This window comes from Theropithecus gelada, chromosome 12, assembly GCF_003255815.1.
Source record: "Theropithecus gelada isolate Dixy chromosome 12, Tgel_1.0, whole genome shotgun sequence".
Taxonomy (NCBI): domain Eukaryota; kingdom Metazoa; phylum Chordata; class Mammalia; order Primates; family Cercopithecidae; genus Theropithecus; species Theropithecus gelada.
Genome location: NC_037680.1, coordinates 13,212,476 through 13,238,763, shown reverse-complemented (window position 1 = coordinate 13,238,763; position 26,288 = coordinate 13,212,476). Strand labels below are relative to the sequence as shown.

The 26,288-nt window shown below is 36.0% G+C and overlaps 1 protein-coding gene across 4 annotated transcripts in view; it reads right to left on the bottom strand.

Annotated features, from left to right (window-relative positions):
• RAB3GAP1 (RAB3 GTPase activating protein catalytic subunit 1) overlaps positions 1-26,288 on the bottom strand; it is a 109,761-nt gene that overhangs the window by 48,739 nt on the left and 34,734 nt on the right. For 3 of the 4 annotated variants that reach the window (XM_025404560.1, XM_025404558.1, XM_025404559.1), the window contains exons 4-7: positions 25,242-25,374; positions 22,308-22,386; positions 4,654-4,773; positions 2,541-2,706 (exon numbers count right to left, since the gene is read on the bottom strand). In XM_025404560.1, the coding sequence (XP_025260345.1) occupies positions 2,541-2,706; positions 4,654-4,773; positions 22,308-22,386; positions 25,242-25,374 (498 nt within the window). The remainder of the gene's footprint in view (positions 1-2,540; positions 2,707-4,653; positions 4,774-22,307; positions 22,387-25,241; positions 25,375-26,288) is intronic. The other variant, XM_025404561.1, reaches the window with a different exon arrangement.

The following is a 26,288-nucleotide window of genomic DNA, read 5'->3' as shown; positions in this document are numbered from 1 at the left end:
ATGATGAGATAAACTGATTAAAAACTTTTTTTAAAGTACTGCTAATAAATAGCCAAGATCTAAGTTGGGTTCCAGAGATCAATGTATTCCCTACCTTCAAAAAAGAGATGTGACATAAAAGACCTGAAGATAATATTCATTAATGATTTCTTAAGAAGAAAGACTAAGGCCCAGCGTGGTGGCTCACACCTGTTATCTTGGTACTTTGGGAGGCTGAGCAGGCGGACTGCTTGAGCCTAGGAGTTTAAGACCAGCCAGAGCAACATGGTGAAACCCTGTCTCTACAAAAAATATAAAGATTAGCTGTGTGTGGTGATGCACACCTACAGTCCCAACTACTCAGGAGGCAGAGGTGGGAAGATTCAGTGACCCCAGGAGGTTGAGGCTACAGTGAGCCATAATCATGCCCTACACTGCAGCCTGGGTGATAGAGTGAGACCCTGTCTCAAAAAAAAAGAGGAAGAGAAAGAAGAGGAAGAGGAGGAGGGAGAGGAGGAGGAAGAGGAAGAAGAAGAAGAAGAAATGAGGCATTGATATTTCCATGTGACCAGAAACTTGATCTAAAAATTTTAAATATAATTGAAGACTTATGGTAAGAGCAAAGGAAAAATAATGGAGAAGATACTAATACATACTTGCCTTTTACAAAAATTTCCCAAACTATATGTGGAATTAAACAGTACCCACAGCACTTCAGAGCCCAGAAGGTTTTTGAAAAGAATATTACATATATACATGGAATTCTCTAAAATCGAAGCATCTGTAATTTTTCTAATGGAGATAATCACAAGCCACTGCTAACAGTTGTCACTTTGAGGAGACAGGTGGAGAGGTAAAAGAAGCTTTTACTTTAATTTCCTAACCTGGTAAATGCATTACATTTTTTTAACATCAAAGGGATTTATGTAGTTGGTAACAATCCTACCAGCACACTATTTAGGTCCTCAACACTAAAAACATATCTTTATGATTAAATTCTAATCCTAAATATCTTTCTAACAAATGTTACCTATTTAAAAATAAATTTCAGCAATTTTTTCTTAGAATTCTTTTTCTTTTGAAAATTCTCAAACCTTCAGAAAGGTTGGAAAACTAGTACAATGAACACCCATATGACTTTCACAGAGCTCATAATCAGTAACACTTTGCCACACATACACATATATATATTAAGTATATGACTTTTTTTTGGCTGAATCTTCTGAAAAAGGTAGGCATCATAACAATTCACCCTTAAATACGTTAGCATGTAATTCCTAAGAACAAGGACATTATTCTATACAACTATAATACAATTATCACACTCAATAAATTTAACGTTGATACTATTTTCAATATACAGTCCATATTAAAATCATCCCAATTGTCCCAATAATGTCCTTACTGACTATTTTGTTTTGATAAAGGATCCAATCAAGAATCATGCGTTGCATTTAGCTGTCAGGTCCCATTATCTCCTTAAATCTAAATTGCTTCCAGTCTTTATTTTGCCTATCATCATACTGACCAGTTACTGCTACAAAACAGGGCTCACTTTGGAAATATGTGATTGCTTCCTCATGGTTTGATTTATAGTATGTTAAACATTTTGGCAGGAATGCCACATATGTAATTATATATCATAATTAATATATTTACTTATAATCAATGTACTTCATTATAATATACATATAATCAATATCCTAATCAATATACTTATATATTTAAGTGCTAAAGCTGCCACTATCTCACATAAGTGGCCAAATGTGATTAACAGCCATCACACGACACATGATGTCAGTTTATTAATCAACTGTGAGATAGTGTCATGTTTAGCACTTAACATACTCCAAATTTAAATCAGCATCCTAATAACCTAAGAGTAATATTTCTCTAAATAGAGGATCCCCTCCACTACTTGGTTATCTAGCTTTCTCTATTTTCTAGAGGTATTCACAAACAGCTCCTCAACTTAAGCCCTAATCAGCCCCATTCCCCCAAGCCCCGCAGAGCAGCACAGGCAAGTCCTCCACAGCTATAGACAGTGTTGTTATAGAATATAAGAATATATTTAGCATGTCCCATTTAGCCCTGCTGCTCTCAGGCCTAGGATATAAGCCAGATTAACCATGAAAATTAAATCAAAGAAAGATTTGAGGGAAAAAATGCAATTCAGAACCCAAAGGGTTTAGACCTTAAGGAGTTCATAGTCAAATGCTTCAAATGCTCAAACAAGCAGCTACCTGAGCCCCATTAAGCTTGGGAGACTGGCAATATTGCCAACAGAGGACAAGGAGTAAAAGATACACGGTCAATAAATGCTAACAGACCGAACAAACAAACAAGTCAGTTGTTGCTTTAGCATTAGTACACTAAAATTATAACTGGATATTTTGTTTATTTGAAATTACAAAGTAATTTATGTAGTCACTTAAAGCTTTCTTCCAAGCAATTACATTATCAATATTATAGAGAAATGTTTCTATATGCTGAAAAAAATGATCAAATCTCTACTTTTATCTGGATCTTGGATAAGACTGATAATATCAATCCCAACTCACGATCTTTGATTTGAAGATATCCAGCAGACCTGATAAGTGAGTGTACTGATTTGGCACTTTTCTAAGATGAACCATTTCGAAGTCAGTTCGTACACCAGGACCTTGACATTCTCCTACATACATTCTTCGCCATTTGTGGTGAATTTGCACGAAGAGTGGCACCTGACTGCAGGACATGATTAAATAGGAATAGAATACAAGCTCATTAAACATTAAACCTGAACCCAAATTTTTTCCAAATTATTTTAATCTCAAGAATTTCAAAGCACTAAACTGGAAACACAACAAAAACACAGGTTTGTGTTTATAACAAAGACATTCTGAGTTCCTTTTTCTCCCTATACTACTAAACTACAGAAACTATCATCTAGAAGTACTTTGATTAGTCTGAAAAATTGTTTTAGAACAGCCAACTAAAAGTCAGAAAACATCAGAATGAAAACTGTCTTGCATAAAAGTGATTATTTCATATTAGTCTTTCCAAATTAATAATAAAACCTAACTCACAGGTATTAAACAATATAAATTAAGCCAATATTGTGGTGAAATATTTTTCACATCATTTAAAGACAAAGTAGGGCTCCTAAGCACAAGGAGGTTGTGATGTGCCTTACAGAGAAAATACATGTTAATACACGCATTTTCCCAGAAGCGTCGTTCATGCACAAGTTACATCGCTTTTGGCTACAAGTTCAATGTTAATGACTCAACATTGTATATTAAATAAGCTATCTTTAAACAGAAACACACATAAGAGAAGGTTATGTATTAACTGGTTGACAAAAAATGTGGCCAGAGGCTCGAAGGAACCGCATTTCTCCTTGGAGAAATAGGTGAGGAATTGATAACTTAGTGTTGGTGGCAACTTTAAAGCACACAACTACCTTAAATAACAAGAAAGGACTGCACAGATACATCCCCAAGTTAATAATCCTACAGCAGTAACTATTCTAGCAAAATTATTCACTTAGGATACACCACGGAGTACATCCACTAAAATAAATTAATTATTCCCCAGTAGATTTAGAGTATCATAGTCTATTCAATACGCAAACGAAATACAATTCAAAACAGCAGAATAGTGATTAAACAAATTTCATCTTCTTCAATACTTCCATTTAAGAATAGGGTCTAAAGGTACTGAAAATTAACTTTTAAAAAAGTTATTCCAAATACACACTGAATTATTTCAGGAAGATTACCTTTAGAAATGGCCTCCATTTAGGTTTTACTAGTTTTGTCCTTATATACCAAATTCCAGTATAAAAATATGCAGGTATATTGTTAAAAGAAAAATTTTCAACTAATTAAACTTAATGGAGTTTAAGGCAGGGCACAGTAGCTTATGCCTAAAATCCTAGCACTCTGGAAGGCTGAGGTGGGCGGATTGTCTGAGGTCAGGAGTTTGAGACCAGCCTGGTCAACACAGTGAAACCCCATCTCTACTGAAAATTTAAAAAATAAAAATAAAATCAGCCAAGGGTGGTGCACACCTGTACTCCCAGATACTCGGGAGGCTGAGGCAGAAGTCACTTGAACTCAAGATGTGGAGGCTGCAGTGAGCCCAGACTGTGCCACTGCACTCCAGCCTGGGCGACAGAGCAAGACTGTGTCTCAAAAAAATAAATAAATAAATAAAACATTTATTTGAGCAAAGAATGAGTTGAGAATCACATAGTCTTCAGAACCAGTGGAGGTTCAGACAGATCAGCTCTGTAAGGTGGGCAGGCAGCATTTATAGACAGAAAATGGAAGTAAGGTACAGGAACAGCTTGATTGGTTACAGTTCCGAGTTTGCTTTATTTGTGCATGCTCTGATCAGTTGGCCTGTGATTGACAGAACCTAAGCTGCTGTGATTGGCTGGGACTCAGTGAATTGTTCCAAAAGTATACTCCCAAATTAAGCTTTCAGTTTGTACATGAAATAAGTTAGGTAGCAGTTCTTTATACAGGGAGCAGGTACAGAGGTAACCTCAAGACAAATTTAGTTTAACAATATATATGCACTAAGTTCCTAATTACAACAAAAAAGCTAACATTTAATAACTGTTGCCTTCATAAATTACTGTTAAAAACAGTTTTTTTGTCTAGGTTTTAAAAAATGTCCACTCACCAGCCAGTGTTTCCCAAGGCAATAGAAACAGAACTCAGAAGAAGGTTGCACTTAGATTCGCTGAGAACAGCATCACTGTGTGCAGCGGGAGCAATCACCACGAACTCACGCAGCCCATACCTTAAAAAACAGAATTAACTGCATTAAACAGGGGAAACCTCAGAACAAAAATCCATTACTTGAAAAACACAAAAAAATTTCCCTACAGAAAATTTAACAAGTCAGGTTCAAACTACAGGTGTTTCTTTTGATGGCAACCGAACCTACAAGAACTCAATTTTAAGAAGCACTTCTATCATCCACCTACTAGTTCCCCTCTATTCTTTACAAATTAGAAACAATTAGAAACAATCTGCTGAAATCTAAATTTGATTCGACTAAAATAGGCTCAGATATATTTGCATGCCCATCTCTCTCTCTCTCTGTGTGTGTGTGTGTGTGTGTGTATGTGTGTGTGAAAGAGAGAGACTTTTTCCGCTTTGCCTACTTTATGTTGTATACTCATGTGTTTACCAACAAGTTGATCACACGGGTGTATTCATAAGACCACTGTAATACTGATGTCACTGTTGCTGCTTGAGAAAAAAGGTCAACAGCTGATTCCTTAAACAACTGTCACAGAATGGCTGGGCTGAGAACGCTGCCCAGAGCCCTGCAGCTGGTGGGAGAGGTGTCTGGTGGGAGAGGTGTGGGTGGGAGAGGTGTCTGGTGGGAGAGGTGTGGGTGGGAGAGGTGTCTGATGCCTCGGTCTGCTGCTTCACATCTCTCACTCGAGAGTTTCTTCTGGTTTCATACTGTTTAACCCCTCTGTGCTTTAGCAGCTGTGACCTTGCCTTCATTGCTTCATCCAGTGCAGGTCTGAGATACTGAGGACACCAAAGTGTTTCTCTTTCAGCTTGAAAACCAGGCAGGTTTACATATGGGTTTCAGTGTATTTGCCTTTGAACCCTTAACTAAACTTTAGCCTTTTGGCTGGTGTTGAATACCTTTAGCTGGGGTGACCTGGGACGGTGCTGCGGTTTACCGTCTCCAGCTTTGGCCTTTCCAGAACCCTTGTGGAGGGCAGTGTCGGCTGCAGGTTTTATCATCATATTGCAGTTTGAGGTCACCACTATTTGGGGGACAAGCTTGCATCCTGCTGAGGGGCAGGGTTTTCAGCAGAGGGTCAGTGGTGGGGCTGAGCCATTGTGGAGGTGGCCCCAGGGGTCGTATGGCCATGCGCATGGCCATGCTCTAACACACTCCGTGTGGCCTGCTCAGAGTTGGATGCCACCTTTGGGCAAGGTTTACAGTCTATTTTCTGAAGTTTTAAGTATTTTAAGAGGTATTGAGACTAATGAATATAACAGTTCAGTAATTTAAATGTTTATTTTTAATGAAAGCATTTTTATTAAAAAGAAGCTAATTGACATGGAAATGTCAGTGAAATTTCTTACCTGCAAAGAGAGTATTTTGTATTTAAGTAAACTATAATGAGCACATTTTAAGAATAAAGAAATCTGATATTTGAAAGGAAAAAAAAGAAACGATTTGCTGAAATCACAAGGACCATTAAATGATAGTTTTGCCTTCAAAGTTAAGTTTACGAGATAAAAGAAGAAAGCAAGTATTGAAACTTTGCTTTAATGAACTGATACCACTAAGTCTGTAAATGAAGAAGGTTTGACAGATTCCCTAAACTGCAGGAAAATTATCAGCAATGATGTATATGTCCTTTCTAAATGTGAGAACACAGTTTACTAAGTATCCTAATTAAGGAATTCTTGTGTACTTTTACTCAATAACACATTAAAAAGGGGTAAAAAAATATCATAAAACAGCTTAATCTTGCTATGACATCTACATTAATTAAAACTTCTCATTCAGTTGCCATATCCTTTAAAGTCACAAATTTGCTGCCAAACTTTTATGAAAATATACAGTCAAATTGATTATCTTGTCTACTGAAAATCCCTCTTATTCACTCTTTAATGTATTTATATTTAATATTTTTTGAATCAAGAAAATAACTTATGAGAGATATTACTCTTTTGCCTAATTTATTACCTCTGGTATATAAAGAGTTATTAATGCTTATTTTTATAAACATCCTACTCAAGAAATCCCCCAAACAGGAGTAATGATTTAAAAAATTAAGTCTAATTCATAATGTTTATTATTTACATGACAAAAACTTACTTCATTTCCTTACCCTACCTCCACCCTCCTAGCCCTGAAATCAAAATTAGTTATGTAGAGACAGCATAAAATAATGACAATAATCTACAGCTTTAAAAACTAAGCTCTAAAGATCTTTGAAAAATAGTTTTCTTTTTTTCAAATGTCCCTGGAAGAAAGAAAACAAAACAAAACAAGTGAACATCCCCCTGTTCCATCCTCTGTACTTGTATAAAATCCCTGTCAACAGTCTCTTGGTTATTCTTCCACAAATGTTCCATTTACCACATAACCACCCTACCCTCAAATATGATTATACTATTTGTATACACTTTGTAAAGCTTCTTTTCAAAGGACAGTACCCTACTGATCAGGACTTTATTTCCAGTTTTATGCTGCTACAACCATACTGCAACTGTCTTTCTACATGTATATCTCTATAACAAATTTCTAGTGGTTGCTGGATAAAATAACATTTGCATTTTTACACTGATAGCTGTTCCAACCTTCTTACTATAAACACACACAATGCCACTGTATACAAGCCATGAATAACAAGCCAAACTGAAGTGCAATTTATCTGCAATCTACCTTCTATCCCCTAAGCCTTTCTTTCCTCTTTCTATTGATAAAATATCTCCCTCTCATCCACTCTACTACCATTAGTAAATACCCAAATCCTGACAAGTTATTTAAAGATTTACCTTGCCAGGTGTGGTGGCTCACACCTGTAATGCCAGTATCTTGGCAGGCCAAGGCAGGAGGATCACTTGAGCTTAGGAGTTCAAGACCAGCCTAGGCAACATAGCAAGACCCACTCTCTATAAAAAATTGTAAAAATTAGTTGGGCATGGTGGAGAGCACCTGTAGTCCCAGCAGCTTGGGAGGCTGATGTGGAATAACAGATTGAGGCGAGAAGGTCAAGGCTGTAGTGAGCCATAATGACACCACTGCACTCCAGCTTGGGAAGCAGAGTGAGACCTCATCTCAAAAAAAAAAAAAAAAAAAAAAAGATTTACCTCAAATATCACCCCATCACTCTTGATAAATGTACTCTCTTCTTTATGATCTTCAAAATGTCAATATAAGGCATTACTTTTTCCCCAACAGTTCTACTTGAATCCTGAGACTATGTCTTCATCGAAAGTAAACAAACATTAAGTGGGAGGTTTAAAAAAAAAAAAAAAAGCAAAAATCAACAACAACAAAAAAAACAACCAACCTGATTTTAAAATGGGCAAAGGACTTGGATGGATGTCACTCAAAAGAAAATATACAAAGGCTGGGAGCGGTGGCCCACAGCTGTAATCCCAGCACTTTGGGAGGCTGAGGCAGGTGGATCATGAAGTCAGGAGATCGAGACCATCCTGGCTAACATGGTGAAACCCCGCCTCTACTAAAAAAATACAAAAAAATTAGGCGGGTGTGGTGGTGGGTGCCTGTAGTCCCAACTACTTGGGAGGCTGAGGCAGGAAAATGGTGTGAACCCAGGGGGCAGAGCTTGCAGTGAGCCGAGATCACACCACTGCACTCCAGCCTGGGCGACAGAGCAAGACCCCATCTCAAAAAAAAAAAAAAAAAAGAGAAAAAGAAAAAGAAAAGAAAACATGAAAATGGCAAATAAGCACATGAAAAAATTCTCAATATCACTAATCTTAGAGGAACACAAATCAGATCTACTATGACATACCACCTCATAACCATTAGGATGGCTATTACCAAAGAAACCAACAATAAGTGTTAGCAAGGATGCAGAGAAATTAACATCCTTGGGCATTGCTGGTAGAAATATAAAACAGCTAAGCAGTATAGATTATTTTTTTAAATGAACACTAGCCATTTGATCCAGAGAAATGAAAACAGATACTGAAATAGATATTTGTGCACCCATGTCTGTAACAGAGTTATTCACAGTAGCCAAAAGGGAGAAACAATCCAAATGTCCATCAACAGATGAATGGATCAATGTGGTATATACATACAATGGAATATTATTTAGCCTTAAAAAGAATAAAATCTGATACATATTGCAACACAGCTGAACTTAGAAGACATTATGCTAGGTGAAATAAAAGCCAGTGAAAAAAGGGCAAATGTTACATGATTCCACTTACATGAGGTACTAAAAGAATCAAAGTCATAGAGAGAAAGTAGAATGCTGGTTCCAGTGGCTAAGAGGGAGAGGAGAGAAGTCATTGTTTAATGGTTACAGAGTTTCAGTATGGGATGATAAAGTTCTGGAGGATAGTGGTTGCACAAAAATGTGAATGTACTCAATACCACTGAACTGTACAGTTAGAAATGGTTAAAATTGCAAATTTTGTTATGGATGTTTCACCACAATAAAAAAGTTAAATATAAAAGAATGAGAAAAAACTAATACACATTTTATAGAATAAGAAATATAAATAGTTAATAAGTCTATTAAGAGATGTTCAATCTCATGATTAAAAAATAAAAATTAAAGAAGATATCACTGTGGCAAAAAATATAAAATACCGATAGACTCCAGTGTTGGCAAGAGTGCTGGGATATGCCACAGGTGGTGATATAAACTTTAAAAGCATTTTTAGGCTGAGATGGGAAGATCGCTTGAGGTCAGAAGTTCAAGACCAGCCTGGGAAACATAGTGAGACCCCATCTCTACAAAAAATTTAAAAATTAGCTTTGCATGGTGGTGTGCACCTGTACTCCTAGCTACTCAGGTGGCTGAGACAGGAGGATCACTTGAGCCCAGGAAGTCGACACTGCAGGGAGTCATGATCACACCACTGCACTCCAGCCTGGTGACAGAGCAAGGCCCTGTCTCTTAATAAAAAATTTAAAAAAAACATTTTTGGAGAGCAAAAGGGCAGAATATATCAATATTTAAAATGGACAAAACTCAAATGAAGTACACATATCTTTATATCTATGCTACAAAACCATTCATACAAATGCAAAAAGGTGTACATACAGTGATATTCACTATAATATTTTAATTCAATTGTAAAAATCTAGAAACAACCTAAATATTTTTCAACAGAGGAATGGCAAAATAATTACGGTTACCACCACCAATACCACCACACACACACATAATAAAGAGATATTCTATATTCACGGATAGGAAGATAATATTATCAAGATATCAGTTCTTTCCAAGTTCATCTACAGATTTAATGCAATCTCAATCAAAATCTCAGCAAGTTGTCATGAGGATATCCACAAACTGATTCTAAAGTTTATAAGCAGAAGCAAAAAAAGACTCAAAGTAGCCAATAAAATATTGAAGAAGAAAGTTGGAGAACTAACACTATCAAACTTCAAGCAATACTATAAAGCTACAGAAATCAATACAGTGTGGTAACGGCAAAAGAACAAACAAATGGAGATCAATGGAACAGAATAGAGAAGCTAGAAATAAACCCACATAAATATAGTCAACTAATCTCTGAAAAGGAACAGAGGCAATACAATGGAGATAGTCTTTTCAACAAATGGTGCTAGAACAACTGGGCATCCACATGCAAAAAAATTAATCTAGACAGGCTTTACATTCTCCACAAAAACTAACTTAAAATGGATTACAGATCTGAATATAATGAAAAGTTATAAAACTCCTAGAACACAGAATAAAATCTAGATAACTTCGGGTTTGTTGATGACCTTTCAGATGCAACACCAAAGGCACAATCCAGGAAAGAACAACCTGATACGCTAGACTTCATTAAAATTAAAAATTTCTGCTCTGCAAAAGACACTGTCAAGAGAATGAAAGAGACAACCATAGTCTGGGAGAAAATATCTGCAAAAGATTTCAGATAGAGGACTGTTATCTGGAATCTACAGAGAACTCTTAAAACTCAAAAATAAGAACATAATTCAAGTTTAAAAAAAAAAAAAAAAAGGCCCAAAGGCTTCAACCAGACACCTCACCCAAGAAGATATAAAGATAGCAAACAACCATATGAAAAGATGTTCCGTATCACATGTAATCAGGGAAGTGAAATTAAAACAACAGTCAGAGACCACTACATACCTACTAGAGTGAGTTTCATTACTAAATCTTTATAGTTCCTACAATTTCTAGCCCAGTAACTTAAATTTATTAGATCAAATGTATCAACACAAATTAAAATGTCACAATTGCACTTCTTAATAAAAGAACTGTTTCATCTGAATAACAGACTGCATATGTCTACTAAATACTATATTTAAATATAAATGTGTCTTAGCATCCCATCCTCCAAATGAGAAAGGTAGGACAATCAACCATTCATTTTTAGTTTCAGATGCATTTTTCTTTTCTGCACCAATAAAGACCAAAAGTAACAACAACAAAAAGTTAGCCAATATTTGATATATTTGTTGTTACTCTCACATAGGCAAATCATAAAACTATACCACTTACTTTGAATGTTCCCATTCTACAACTCTCACATACATTACTTTAGAAAGAAATAGATTAAGGACCTTTTAAAAAAAAGGTATAAAAAAGTTAAATACCTATCACTTACAAAAATACCTGGGAAATTGGAGGTGTTCAAACAACAATTCATTTTTTGAATTTATTTTTAGTAATTTTTTTAGATATTACAATACACATCTTTAATTTATAATGTATTCAGGTTATTCCAGTAAAATCTAGCAATTTTATACAGTATAGCTCCATTCCCTCCCCCTCTTCCTTTGTGCGATATTGTCATATATATTACATATTACATGTATGTTATAAACCCAACAATACAGTACTGTCACTATTGCTTAAGCAATCTTACGCTTTTTTAAAAAATTATGAGAATATATTTATTGTATTTACTAGAGTATTTCCAATGCTCTTCATTCCTTCCTATGGATTCAAGTTACCCTCTATTTCTTTTAGTATTACTTGTAAGGCAAGGATGAATTCTGTCAATCTTTGTTTACATGACAATGTCATTATTTCACCTTTATTTTTGAAATATAGTTTCACTGGATATAGAATTCTTGGTCAACAATGGTTTCTTTTTCCCCCCTTTCAGAACTTTGTGTCACTGCACTGTCCTCTGGCCTCCATTGTTTCTGATGAGAAGTCAGTCAAGAGTATTGTTCTCTTGTAAATGACAAGTCATTTTTCTCTTGCTGCCTACAAGATTTTCTTTCCATCTAGGGATTCAGCAGGTTGCCCATACTATGTCTGGGGGTGGTTCTCTTTTGTGTTTATCCTACTTAAAATTCACTAAGACTTCTGGTTCTGAGTGTTTTTAATCAAATTTGGAAAATTCTCAGCCATTATTTCTTCAAATTTGTTTTTCTACCACTTTCTTTCTCTTCACCTGGGAGTCCCATTACATGCATGCTTTGGAACACTTGACACTGACCTACAGATCTCAGAGGTTCTGTTCTTTTTTCTTCTCCAAACTTCTTTCTCTGCTCTTCGGACTGGACAATTTCTGTTAATCTTTCAAATCTCCCAACTCTTTCTTCTATCATCTCAGATCTGCTTTTGAGCTCATGTGAAGAAAGTGCATTTCAATTATACTTTTCAACTCTGGAGTTTCCATTTTTTTTTTTTTTGTTGTTGTTGTTTTGTTTGTTTTGTTTTTTGAGATGGAGTTTCACTCTGCTGCCCAGGCTGGAGTGCCATGGCAGTATCTCAACTTACTGCAGCCTCCCCGTCCTGGGTTCAAGTGATTCTCCTACCTCAGCCTCCCGAGTAGCTGGGACTATGGGCTACCCATACCACCACACCCAGCTAATTTTATTTATTTATTTATTTATTTTTGTATTTTTAGTAGAGATGGGGTTTCACCATGTTGCTCAGGCTAGTCTTGAACTCTTGACCTCGAGTGATCTGCCCACCTCAGCCTCCCAAAGTGGTGGGATTATAGGCATGAGCTACCACACCTGGCCACCATTTGGTTCTTTATTATAGTTTCTATTTATTGAGATTCCTATGTAACTCATTGTTAGTATTTAATTCTTTGAAAACCCTTTCCTTCAATTCTCTCTACATACTTGTAATAAATGTTTTGATGTTATTGCTAAATCTAATATCAAGACCCACTAAGAGCCCATTTCTACTATTTTTTCCCCTTGCATGGGTCACACATTCCTGTTTCATTGTACATCTAGTAATTTGTGGTTGAAAACTGAAAAAAAATCACAAAAACGAATATTTCTTTCTTTTCTTTTTTTTTTTTGAGATGGAGTCTCACACTGTTGCCCGTGCTGGTGTGCAGTGGCACGATCTTGGCTCACTGCAACCTCTGTCTCCCGGGTTCAAGCAATTCTCCTGCCTCAACCTCCCAAGTAGCTGGGACTACAGGCGCGCACCACCACGTCCAGCTAATTTTTGTATTTTTAGTAGAGACAGGGTTTCACTATGTTGGCCAGGTTGGTCTTGAACTCCAGACCTCGTGACCCACCCGCCTCAGCCTCCCAAAGTACTGGGATTACAGGCATGAGCCACCGTACTCAGCCGAAAATGAGTATTTCTTAAAAGCCATAATAATTATTCAACTACACAGTCTTCACAAGATTATTTGTGGATTGTTCCTTTGTGGTGACCAACAAAGCATGACTAAAGCTAAAGGCCCAAAGACAACGCCCGACACAAAGGCAGAGCCATGGGGACAAAAATGTGTCCTCCCTTAAACCTAGCTGTGCTTTCAGTATATTGTTCAACTCTCAATGGAGCCTCTCCAGGCATCTACAGCTTTCACACTGTTACTTTCTGTATTAGTTCATATTGTTGCTGTAATAAATTATTACAAGTTTGGTGACTTAAAACAACAAAGACTGATCATCCTATAGTTCTGCAGGTCAGAAGTCTGAAACAGGTCTCACGAGGCTAAATTCAAGGTGGCAGCAAGGCTGTATCCCTTCGGGAGGCTCTAGCGGAGAACCCATTCCAGTTTCTAGAGGCTTACCCTCATTACTTGGTTCATGGCCCTCTTCTTTCATCTTAAAAACCTACATCACTGGGACCAGTTCTTTTCATACTGCTATGACACTAACTCTCCTCTGTCTCCCTCTTCCACTTTTAAGAACTCCTGTGATTATACTGGGTCCACCCAGATAATCCAGGATAAATCTCCCTACCTTAAAGCCTATTGTTAAGCAATGTTAATACCATATGCTCCCTTAATTCCTTTTGCCACATAATTTATATTCACAGGTTCTAAGATTTAGGTCATGGACCATCTCTGGGGGCTAGCAGGGTTCATTATCTTGCCTACCACACCTTCCTATTAAAATCTCTGCTCATGAATTTCCATTTGGACATAAATGTTTGCTACGGTTAAAGTCTGTGTCATTTCCAGGGCTATTTATATTATCATGAAGCATAATAATCAAGAGAAAAAATCTGTAATGATGGTTTCAGGAAACACCCACTAGAAGATATTTAAAGGAAAAAAAAGAAAAGTATTTAAAGGATAGGTATATTAGAAGGCTGAAACACATCCAGTAAAACACATCATTAAGATCAATTACATTGCCACGAACATAAAATTTATCATGCCCATATATCTTTTAAAGTCCACCTTTATAAAACACCCTTAACAAAGTTAAATAGGCTTGGAGCTAATCTGGGAGGTGCTTGATATGAAAACTGAAGCCAGAAGATCTCAAAATAGATATAGATCAATAGACAAACTTGAACTACCAAAATTGAGCATTGGACATAAATACCAAAAATCTATTTTCTAGAATTGATTTGAAAATATAAATTAATCATACATTATTTTAAAATCACTCTGACAGGGTCAATCTATACTAATTGTATGTTTATGGTATAAATAAGTACAGATGCATATATTGCAAAATCATTTTCAAATTTTCACTGTCATTGCTTTAATTCTGGTTTAACGTTTTAAAATTCAAATTTAAATAAATGTATAGGTGAAAACTTCTGTGTCTGTTATTCTTCAGTATCTCTGAAGCATTACAAGTAATTTGTATCCTTGAAATTTTTGAGAAATGTATTTATTAGCAATTACAATAAAAATTATATGAATAAAACAGAAAGAGAATATTACGAAATCCTCTTAGGATGTCCGGTTCACATTAGTCTTAAAATACCCATATACCAAAGTCCTTCTCATCGTTTCCCATTCCCAACCCTCTACTGCTATACCCAACCTTACCAAACTACCTACAAGTTTCAAAAGTTCATTTAAACATCATCACCTCTACTAATTCTGCCTCAAGTATCTTTTTACCTAACTTATTAGTTAACCTTATTCACCTGGCTTATTCTCACGTGTCTTTCAGGATTCAGGTGTACCTTGTCTAGAAACATTGTCCTGACTTAATCTGTCTGAATTACAGGTACCTCTTATGAGTTTCCATCAAACCTGTGTTCTGCCCTCTATGAGAGCATTTATCACAAAATGTTATTGTTGTCTTGTCCCTTATCTGTCTTTCTACTAATCCCAAAGATTACTAAGGCAGGAACCATGTTCTATCCTTGATATTCCTGTATCTGGATCACAGTAAATGTTTAAAAATAATGTTTGCTGAATAAAAGAAAATGCACACACATTTAATATGCTTAATTTTTAAACAGTTCTCAAAAGCTTTGTTGTTGGCTTCCTAAACTTTAAGAAAGTTCAAGTAAGACAAAACTGAATGTGACTTCCAACCATATGGCAAACTAACATGACACAGGCCCCCCTTGACCCAAAACACACAAAAACATACCTGATCAAATATGACAATGTTGTAAAAATACACAGCTGAATTTGAAAAAATAAAAAGGAGATTCCTGGGTAACAGAAACAAAGAGTATACTGAAAGGCAAAAGCGAGCGTAGAAGGTGACTGAAAAATACCAGGGGATGATAAGCTTTGGCTATAGGCCCCAACAGTTGGGCACTGGGAACTGGGATTTTACAGGGTAAGCCTTTTACTGTTAAAAGTCTGTTAGTTTGACCTATAAAACTGTTTGCAAAACTGACTATGCTGTGTTAGACTGGAGAGAACAAGAATGATGGAAGAAAAGTCTGTTTATGTCTGACAATACCATATATTTTAGCCTAGCAGTCATAATATGAATTATGTAACTCTGAGATGATGAGGTACACCCAGACCAGGGAAAGTGGTCTCTGGCATGCATCTAGATTAGGCTATGTCCAAGAATGCCCCAGTCTCATAATAATAAATATAAATAAGTCTAGGCCCAGAAACTAGGCTTCCAGAAGCACAATATCACTCAGATATTATCCGTAACTGTGCCTCTGCTTATAAGGCCCTGGGACTTGGAAGCTGCATATCTTTCTGGTGAGATTACCAATCTCTCTGCTATATAACCTAAACACAAAAGCTTCCTTATATATCCTTTAGATTTGGATTTCCTGCATCAATCCAAATCACTGCGGAGGTTGTAATGTTTTGAATGGCCTCTCAGGGATATGGGTATACATGAGACAAGGTACTGGAACTGAGACTTCTACTTACATCCTGGACCCTAGAAGGAACTGCCACCTGAATAAAGTGAGAATGCCAGGCCCAGAAAGTTTCAAAGGCAAATTCTATCAGTTAAAAAAAAAATCAATTTTACACACTCTCTCAAAGAAAATAAAAGAGAACAAAATACTTTCTGACTTCACATTATGAGGCCAACATTACTGATTCCAAAACCAAAGCATGAGAAAAGAAAACTAAAGACTAACATCCCTCATGAACATAAACACTGAAGTCCTCAACAAACTATTAGCATATCAAATACAGCAATATGCATACATATACATATACACACACACACACACACACACACAGAGAAAGAGAGAGAAAGAAATACAAATTACACCACAAAGAAGTGGAGTTTATCTTGAGAATGCAAAGCTGGTTATATATCCAAAAATCAATCAATGCAATCAATATATTAAAAATCTAAAGAAAATAAAGCATATCAACTTAAACAGAAAACAACAATCATATCAATTTAAACAGAAAAAGGATTTGACAAAATTCAACATCCATTCATAATAAAAACTCTCAGCAAAGCAGGAACAAAAGGGAACTTTCTCAATCTGATAAAGAGCATCTACAAAAAAATACACAGCTAACATCATACTTAATAGTAAAAGACTAAATGCTGTCCCTCTGAGATGAGGAGCTCTTATTCAATATTTTACTGGAAGCCCTGGCCAGTTTTAAAAAGAAAAAAAAAACCATGAACAGACGGCTTGATGGTATACATTTTTAAAAAAATACATATTTTTAAAAAAGAACTGAGATTAGAAAGGAAATAATACTATTCATATTCAGAGACAGTGATTATATACATAGAAAATCCCAAAGAAATGACAACTCCTAGAACTAGCAATTGTGTTTAGCAAGGTTACAGGATACAAGGTCAACCCCTCAAAATCAGCCATATCCCTACATACTAGAAACGAACAATTGGAAATGAAAAAAAATTTTTTTAAATATCATTACAATAGCTCCTTTATTAAAAAGCAACAAGTAGAAACATAATATATAACATTTACAGGATCTTCGTGCTGAAAACTGTAAGACATTGCTGAAAACTGTAAGACATTGCTGAAAGAAATCAAGTAACATCTAAATATCAAAATGGATAAATTGGGATTAGGGGTTTTTCGAAAGAATACTACAGGCCACTGCCACCCCTTTTGCCAGCTAGGTAATGGATCTGCTACCACCATCCCCAGCATCCATAAACAGCTGCTTTCACCCTCAGATTTTGAATAATTCCAAAATAAAATAATTTTTTTAATAGGAGAAAGATTTGTGACCTAGAGCAAAAAGTCCTCAGACATGGCCAAAAACACAATCCATACAATTAAAAATTGATAAAACTGAACTTCATTCAATTTTAAAATTTTTGTTCTAGAAAAGACATCATAAGAGAAATTAAAAGATAAGTTACAGTCTTATCTGTTACAGATAAGCTTTTCATTTCTCTTAGCGATGTCTTTTCTAGAAAATTTTTGGAAATCACACATTATAAAAAAGATTTATATCCAAAGTACACGACGAACTCTCAAAACTTAACGGTAAGAAAAAAATCCCCCAACTCCAAAAAAGAAAACAAATAACCCAATTAAAATATGTGCAAAAGACTTAGACACTGTAATATAGAGAAGATATAAATGGACAAACACACAAAAGATGTTCAAAATTAAAATTAGGATGAGATACCACTATGCACCTACTAGGAATGGCTAAAAACAAATACTGATAATACCAAGTGCTGGTAAGGATATAGAAACTGGAATTTTCATACATTATTGATGGGAATGCAAAATGGTACAGCTACTCTAGAAATGTTTGCAGTTTCCTATAAACATACAGTTACCACATGACTTAGCAATCCTACTCTAGGTATCTACCCAAGTGAACTGAAAATGTGTTTTCACACAAAAATCTGTATACAAATATTTATAGTATAGCTCTATATAAAAATGCCAAAACCTAAAAACAATCCTAATAACCCTCAACAAATGAATGAGTAAACAGTGTGGTATATCCTTATAATAAAATACTACTCAGCAATAAAAAGGAACAAACTATTGATAAGTAGAATCACCTCAAAGAATTTCAAAGGCACCATGCTGAGTTTTAAAAGCCAGTCACCCATGGTTACGTACAGTAGAATTCTAATTATATGACTCTCTCAAAAGGACAAAACTATAGTGACCAAGAAAGATCAGGGATTCCAAGGATTATAAGGATGTGGGGAGTATGGTCAGGTACAGTGGCTCACGCCTATAATCCCAGCACTTTGGGAGGCTGAGGTGGGAGGATCACTTGAGGCCAGGAGTTTAAGAGCAGCCCAGGCAACATAGCAAGACACTGTCTCTACAAAAAAATAAAAAACCAACTTAGCCGGGCATGGTGGTGTGCGCCTGTAGTCCTAGCTACTCAAAAGGCTGAGGCAGAAGGATCACTTGAGCCCAGGAGTTCAAGGCTACAGTACCCATGACTGCACCAATGCATTCCAGCCTGGGTGACAAAGCGAGACCTGTCTCTTAAAAAAAAAAAAAAAAGTGGGAAGGATGTGTCTATGCTTACTAAGATACAAAAGGGACAATAGGGCTTTTTTTGGCAGCAGAGGTAAGGGGGTGTTATAGAACTGTTGTATCTCCTGATGTTGGTACTAGTGAAAAACTATATAAAGTGCTGAAGTTCAGAGAACTGCTCACCTCCACAAAAAGTCCAATTTTACTATGTTAATTTTTAAAATATTTTAAAAAGTAAATGGAAAGGTTACAAAAACCACCCTACTAACAAGTTATTTATATTAATATATAGAAAGGTTTCATTACTTCATTTAATATTTAGACTACGGACTATGTAACAGCTTGAGGAAATACGTATCAAAAAGCTGAAATCATGTTAATAGCATTTAGATTTTGATAAACATACTAGGTGCCATTATCTTATTTGATCCTCATAACTGCCTTGAAAGTGCATATTATTTATTATTCTTAGTTTACCAGTGTAGAAACAAACTACAAGAAATTAAGTAACTTGCCTAGAGTTGCAGAGATACTAAGTACCTGAGTTAGGAATTAAACCTAATTCAGCATGTAGCCAAACAGTAAGTGTTCAATTAATGTTGAATGAATGAATGAATGCATACAAAGCTCGTGCTCTGATACTATGGTGCCTTCTGATAAATTTAATCATATTAAATGTATATATTCATATTTTAAAAGGCCAGAATAGAATGTGGAAGGATTAAATTAAATTTAATATAATTATTACATCTTTTTTAGTTAATTGCTTAAGTGAACAAAAGGTCATACTAAAAGAGGAATATTTATGAAACACTATCCCGTTTACCTGCATTTACAAATAATTTTCTTTTTTTAAAGTGCTACACAGCCTATTTGCTATATGAAATGAAGAAAAACATAAACACAGATTAATATCATTTTCCCCTCCCTTAGAATTCTTTAATTTGAAAAAAATCAAAAGACCAACTGATACCAATGGAACAATTTCAAACCAGTATATAAACTTTCTTTAACTAGGTCTCCTTTCCTAAACATATACTCTTTACTAGGGCCATTTTGGTGGTAGCATGTTTTAAGACCACTCCATCCAAAATAAATAAAAGTTCACAGACACTTGGAATAATTGAAAAAGACAGAAAAGACCTTTTAAATGTGATGCAAATAGTCCCCCTTATCTGTGGGAGGTCAGTTCCAAGACCCCTAGTGGATGCTTGAAACTGCAGATGATATCGAAGCCTGTATGTACTGTTTTTTCTCTATGTATCTGTACCAATAGAACAGTTATGACAATATTTTGTAACAAAAGTTACATAAATGTGGTCTCTCTCTCTCTGTCTCTCTCAAGATATCTTATTTTACTATACTCACCCTTCTTGTGATCTGTCAATCTGATAACCAAGGTGACTACTAAGGGCCTAAGGGGCAGGTAGTGTATACATTGTAGATACACTGGACAAAGGCATGATTCACCTCCAGGACAGAACGGCCCAAGACTTCACCATACTACTCAGAACAGCATGAAATTTAAAACTTGTTGTTTTTGTCTGAAATGTTCCATTTAATATTTTCAGACTACACGTGACCACAGGTAACTGAAAGCACAGAAAGCAAAACTGCAGATAAGAGGGGGAAGACTACCTCTTACATTAATGTGTCACATTTATAGTTTAGACACAGTGAGTTTTGATTTTATCATATAACAGATCAATATCCAATATATTGAGTTTATTTCAATATTCAATAATATGTATTAAAATTTCTATGATATTTAAATGTTCTTGTCATGCTTGTCATGAGACTACAGTTAAGCACTACCCTGGATTATGAAATATATTGTGCAGAAAACATGAACTAGCAGGGCTGTGACTGCGTATCCTTAAAAAAGCCTGCCTGCAGCCGGGCGCAGTGGCTCACGCCTGTAATCCCAGCACTTTGGGAGGCCAAAGCAGGTGGATCACGAGGTCAGGAGATCGAGACCATCCTGGCTAACACCGTGAAACCCCATCTCTACTAAAAATACAAAAAAATAGCTGGGCATGGTGGTAGGCACGTATAGTCCCAGCTACTTGGGAGGCTGAGGGAGGAGAATGGCGTGAACCCGGGAGGCAGAGGTTGCAGTGAGCCGAGATCACGCCACTGTACTCCAGCCTGGGTGACACAGCAAGACTGCATCTCAAAAAAAAAAAGCCTGCTTGCAGAAAGGAAATCCATATACTGAAGGGAAATCTCTACTCCCATGTTTACTGCAGCAGTATTCACAATAACCAAGATATGGAATCAACCTAAGTACCCATCAACAGATGAATGAATAAAGAAAATGTGGTACATATACACAATGGAATATTATTTAGCCATAAAAAAGAATGAAATCCTGTCATTTACAACAACACAGAAGGAACTGAAAGACATTTAAGTGAAATAAGCCAGGCACAGAAAGACTAGTATTGCACATGTTTTCACTAATATGTGGGAGCTTAAAAAAAAAAAAAAAAATGAATTCACAGAGATAAGAGAATAGAATGATGTTAGTGTCTTATGGATAGTCATTTAAGTGTGTAAACATGGGTTAGAAGTGGGAAACTGGGTAGAAGTTTTATAAGAAGATTTAAGATAGCCAGGGAGCTTAAAACGGCTAGCTATGAGAGGTGATATAGAGTTGACATATCTCTAAGTAGAATTACCAGATGCTTAGAAGGGTAGTGGGGAGTGGGGCATAAAGAGGGGATGGTTAATGGGACAAAAATACAGTTGGATAGAAGTAAGACCTAGAGTTCAGTAGCAAAATAGGGCGCCTATAGTTAACAACAATTTGTTGTATATTTCAAGATAAATAAAAGAATGGAATTGGAACGTTTAATTGGGGAATCCATCACCTCAAGCATTTATCATTTCTTTTGAAGATGAATATGTACAACTATTACATATGTAAAACTATTATATATCCATAATAATTAAAAACAAAAAACAAAAAGAAAAAACAAACCAAAAAAATAAAAAATAAATAAAAGCCTGCTTGCAAGGTTAGCTCTTGGCCAACAGCTGGGAATTGGGATTTGGGTAGGGTTCTCACCATTTCTGGAACTGATTAAGCTGCTCACTAAGCCTAAGTTGTTTATGTAAACAATGTAATTTATGCTGAACACCTGCTTTCCTTCTGTGAGCCTGGAATTTTGGTATATACCAGCGAAAGGGTGCTTATATGACCAGCCCCCTAATTAAAAACCTGGGGTGCTGAGCCTCTAACACTGTCTCTGATAGATAATGTTTCACATACGTCGTCACAACTTGTTGCTGAGGGCACTGAGTACATCTTGCCTGACTCCATTAGGAAAGAACTCTTAAAAGCTTGTACTTCCTCTGGACTTTGCCTCATGTGCCTCTTCCCTTTGCAGATTTTGCCCTGCATCCTGTCTCTGCAATAAATCAGCTGCAATTAAATGCTGAGTCTTCTGAGTCTCCTTACCAAATCGGTGAACCTGGGGACAGTGTTGAGGTCCCCCGCAACACACATACTAAAAGGTATCTGAGTAAAATATATACCTACCATCTTACCAGGCAATGTGCTCTTGGAGGAAAGTCATTATTCATACACAGCAAATCTTGCATAGATTGTGGAATAACATCTACAAAAACATTTGATAATGAAAAAGTTAGTATGTTCATGATCAGGCAGAGTTTTATAATCTGCTTTGAGGAAACACATGTCTTGCTAGACCATGCAGTTTTGATATCGCTTTAAGATTCATATCTAAAGATAGCTTGAGTACAGGGAGAGGGATTTCTCTTTTTTTTTTCTTCAAACAAAAGTAGCCTATAAAAAAGACATATGCCACTCCCATGTTTAAAATATTGTTTTGCTTCTGAGTCATGACTCACACAATTCCTCACCCTTACCAGAAAGCTTTGTTTTATTTATTCTTCTTGGCCTTACCTTGCCTCTACTTTTCTTCAACATTCTATTTAGAGATATGTCAACTCTGTATAACCTTCCATAGCAAGCCTTTTTAGGCCCCTGTCCATCTTAAATGTTCTTGTAGAACTTCTACCTGGCTTCCCACTTCTTTTTTTTTTTTTTTTTTTTTTTTTTTTTGAGACGGAGTCTTGCTCTGTCCCCCTGGCTGGAGTGCAGTGGCGCGATCTCGGCTCACTGCAAGCTCCGCCTCCCAGGTTCCTGCCATTCTCCTGCCTCAGCCTCCCAAGTAGCTGGGACTACAGGCACCTGCCACCGCGCCTGGCTAATTTTTTGTATTTTTAGTAGAGACAGGGTTTCACCATGGTCTCGATCTCCTGACCTTGTGATCCGCCTGCCTCGGCCTCCCAAAGTGCTGGGATTACAGGCGTGAGCCACCGCGCCCGGCCCTGGCTTCCCACTTCTAAACCATGTTTACACACTTAAATTACTATCCATGATAAGGTACTAACATCAAAGATCATTATACTCATAAACACATGATAAATTCAATGCATAAAAAATAGTATCCATTCATAAAAACAATTTTTGTTGTATAGCTATCATTGCTTAGCAAATCTATACTTTTTATTTTGCTAAAAGACTAAAGAGAATGCTAACGATTTGATGCTTTTCAGACCAAAAGCAATAGGCAACTCCAACAAAATAAATGATTAGTGCTCAAATCTCCTGACCTCTGATAATATAGTTTTAAATGCGTATCTGTAAAACTGAGCTGATGGTTTGGCTTGTAACTCCCACCATCAGTTATAGCCTCAATCAACCAAATTAAAAGAAAACTGCACTTTATATGTACACATGCAACGATGCCTTAACTAGCCTAAAATTCATTCACCTTTCGCTGGGCCCAGTGGTTCACGCCTGTAATCCCAGCACTTTGGAAGGCCGAGGCAGGATCACCTGAGGTCAGGAGTTCAAGACCAGCCTGGCCAACATAACAAAACCCTGTCTCTACTAAAAATACAAAAAAAAACTCGGTGTGGTGGTTGGTGCCTGTAATCTCAGCAACCTGGGAGGCTGAGGCAGGAGAACTGCTTGAACCTGGGAGGCGGAGGTTGCAGTGAGCCGAGACTGGAGGTTGCAGTGAGCCGAGATCGCGCCATTGCACTCCAGCCTGGACAACAAGAGCGAAACTCCGTCTCAAAAAAAAAAAAAAAGAAAAAAATCATTCGCCTTCATTGTACCACAGTCTCCTTCATCTGTTCATCTCAGACCTCTGATTCTAAGCCTCCTTACTACAGCAGTTTTTCCTTGATGTATGGTCTTCCCTTAAATTAACAGCACTTAAATTTTCGCTACTGAATAGTTTCTTCATTAATTGGCAGAATGTTGAACCTGAAAATTGCTGGCCATTATGAGACCTCCCACCAACTGCACACACTTCCCTCTTCATCTTAAAGTTCTCATATTCACATTCTGGCTTAATTATTTTATTTTGCTGTATAATTCCTTCCATATATGTATATATGGTTAGTGTTATCTGCCCTGGTTTATGAATCTGAATGCACATATTATCTAATTGTTTTGTTTCTAAGAAGAATATACATAATAGAAAAGGTGACATAATTCTATTCCTACACAAGAAAAAGCACAGATTGTTTTCAGGTCTGAGCTTACAAATGACAATCTATTACGATCAGAAAAAATTTAACACATTCTACCTATTTATTTGCTTAGTGAATGAAGAAGGATATTTGACTGGCAGCTCCAAAGTTCATGTTTATTCAGTATCTTGCTCACTCACTGTTATGCACTAGTTTATCTCAGGACAGAAGATTTTGGATGATTTGACCTATTAACAATCATAGACACCATTTACTGAGTACCTGGCATGGGTCAGGTACTGAGATAGTTGCTTAGGTACAATTTCTCATTAAATCTGCACTTAGTAGATTTAATACTACCTTCAGGTAGTATTACTTCATTTTGCAATTGAAATAACTCAAGCTTAGAAGGGTCAACTAACTAGCAAGTAGAAAAAATAAAATTTTAATCCACTTGTTTTGACTCCAAAATCTGGAGTCAATCCAAAATACTACCCTCTAATCAACAGATTTTCCTTTATTTGTAATCCTTCAAAGCCAAAGTTACTTGCTTAATTCTCCTTCTCTAATTTCCCAATTAAAAGTGATCTTTTCTCCTCTGAATTCCAACATAACTTTATCTGTACTTCAGGATGCACTTATCACTTTTTACCTATTACTGTTACTTACTTACGTATCTTATCTTCCCTACTGGAATGTAAGTTTCATTTAAGTTTGGGTTCTACAGGGCTTGGAAAAGTACCTGGTACATGTTAGGTACTCAATAAATATGAGCTGATTTAATTAATTAAAAAATGAATGACACTGTAATTCATCCTCTACCTCAGATGTGGTGAAACAACTTTGCCTATGTAAAACAGTTCCAGAGGAACTGACACTACAGAAGAAAACTAAATTCGTCATTCAAAATTACAGCCAATCTTAAAAATCAGAAGTTAATTATTATTATACAGAAATAACTTACCCTCTAATAACTCATCCTTTCCTTCTTTATCAGTGGACTCTTGTACAAGATAATGATGAGTGACTGAGAACTTGAAGTCAGCAAAGAAAATTTCATCTGATTTCTCTTCCCATGTGCCAGAAGTAAATATACCCTACATGTAACAATAAAATGGAAAAATATTTACCTTAATCAACAGCTATCATTATATTTACTAACGACAGGGATATTTTCCCCTTTTTCTGCCCTATAAATATCCTCCATACAAAGAAAAAAGAAAAACATAAAAGTGAATACAACCAAGAGAAAATTATTTTATAAATGATTTATCACAGTGTTCCTTTAAAAAGAAATTTCTCCTAGAATATTAACTATCAAGTGACTTACAAAGATTAATATTTTTTTCAAGGATGTCTCTATATAAAATCATGAATACATCACTGTATATTAATAATACAGCATATAGCATTATTTGACACCAGAAACTGCTTCATAAAGAAGCAGTCTGCACAATCAATTTAATGGCATGACACCTGTAGCACTTATTTAACAGATTCCTGCTTCTTTATCAAGCTTTGGCATTCAAGTCTTTCCATTTGAACAGCAACTTCTTGAATGGAAAACATATATTAACTAAGAGTTCCAAAGAGTTCCTTAGTTATACATAACCCTAACCATAAAAAAGGATTTTTCCCACAGGGCTTCTAATCTCCCATAGTTACTTTTTCCAATGGAGAGGTAAACAGTCATTACAGCATAGCACCACTACGAGGCAGGAAATACCAACCAAGCAACTAGCTAAGCACAGATAGCCCCAAACTAGACTGAAAATGTATAAGCAACAAATCTGTGAGTTACTATTTTTAAAATGTTTTCATGGCCATCCCTAGTGTAAACACCTGAATGTTTTATATATATTCCTGGAAAGATATTTATAATTCTAAATTAAATGAAATCCTATTTTAAGTGTCCTAAGTATATATTACTACATAAGTACATCAAATATCAATCTTTTCATTAGGATTTGAATTGTCATGTATGATATACATCCAAAATCATAATTTTTTT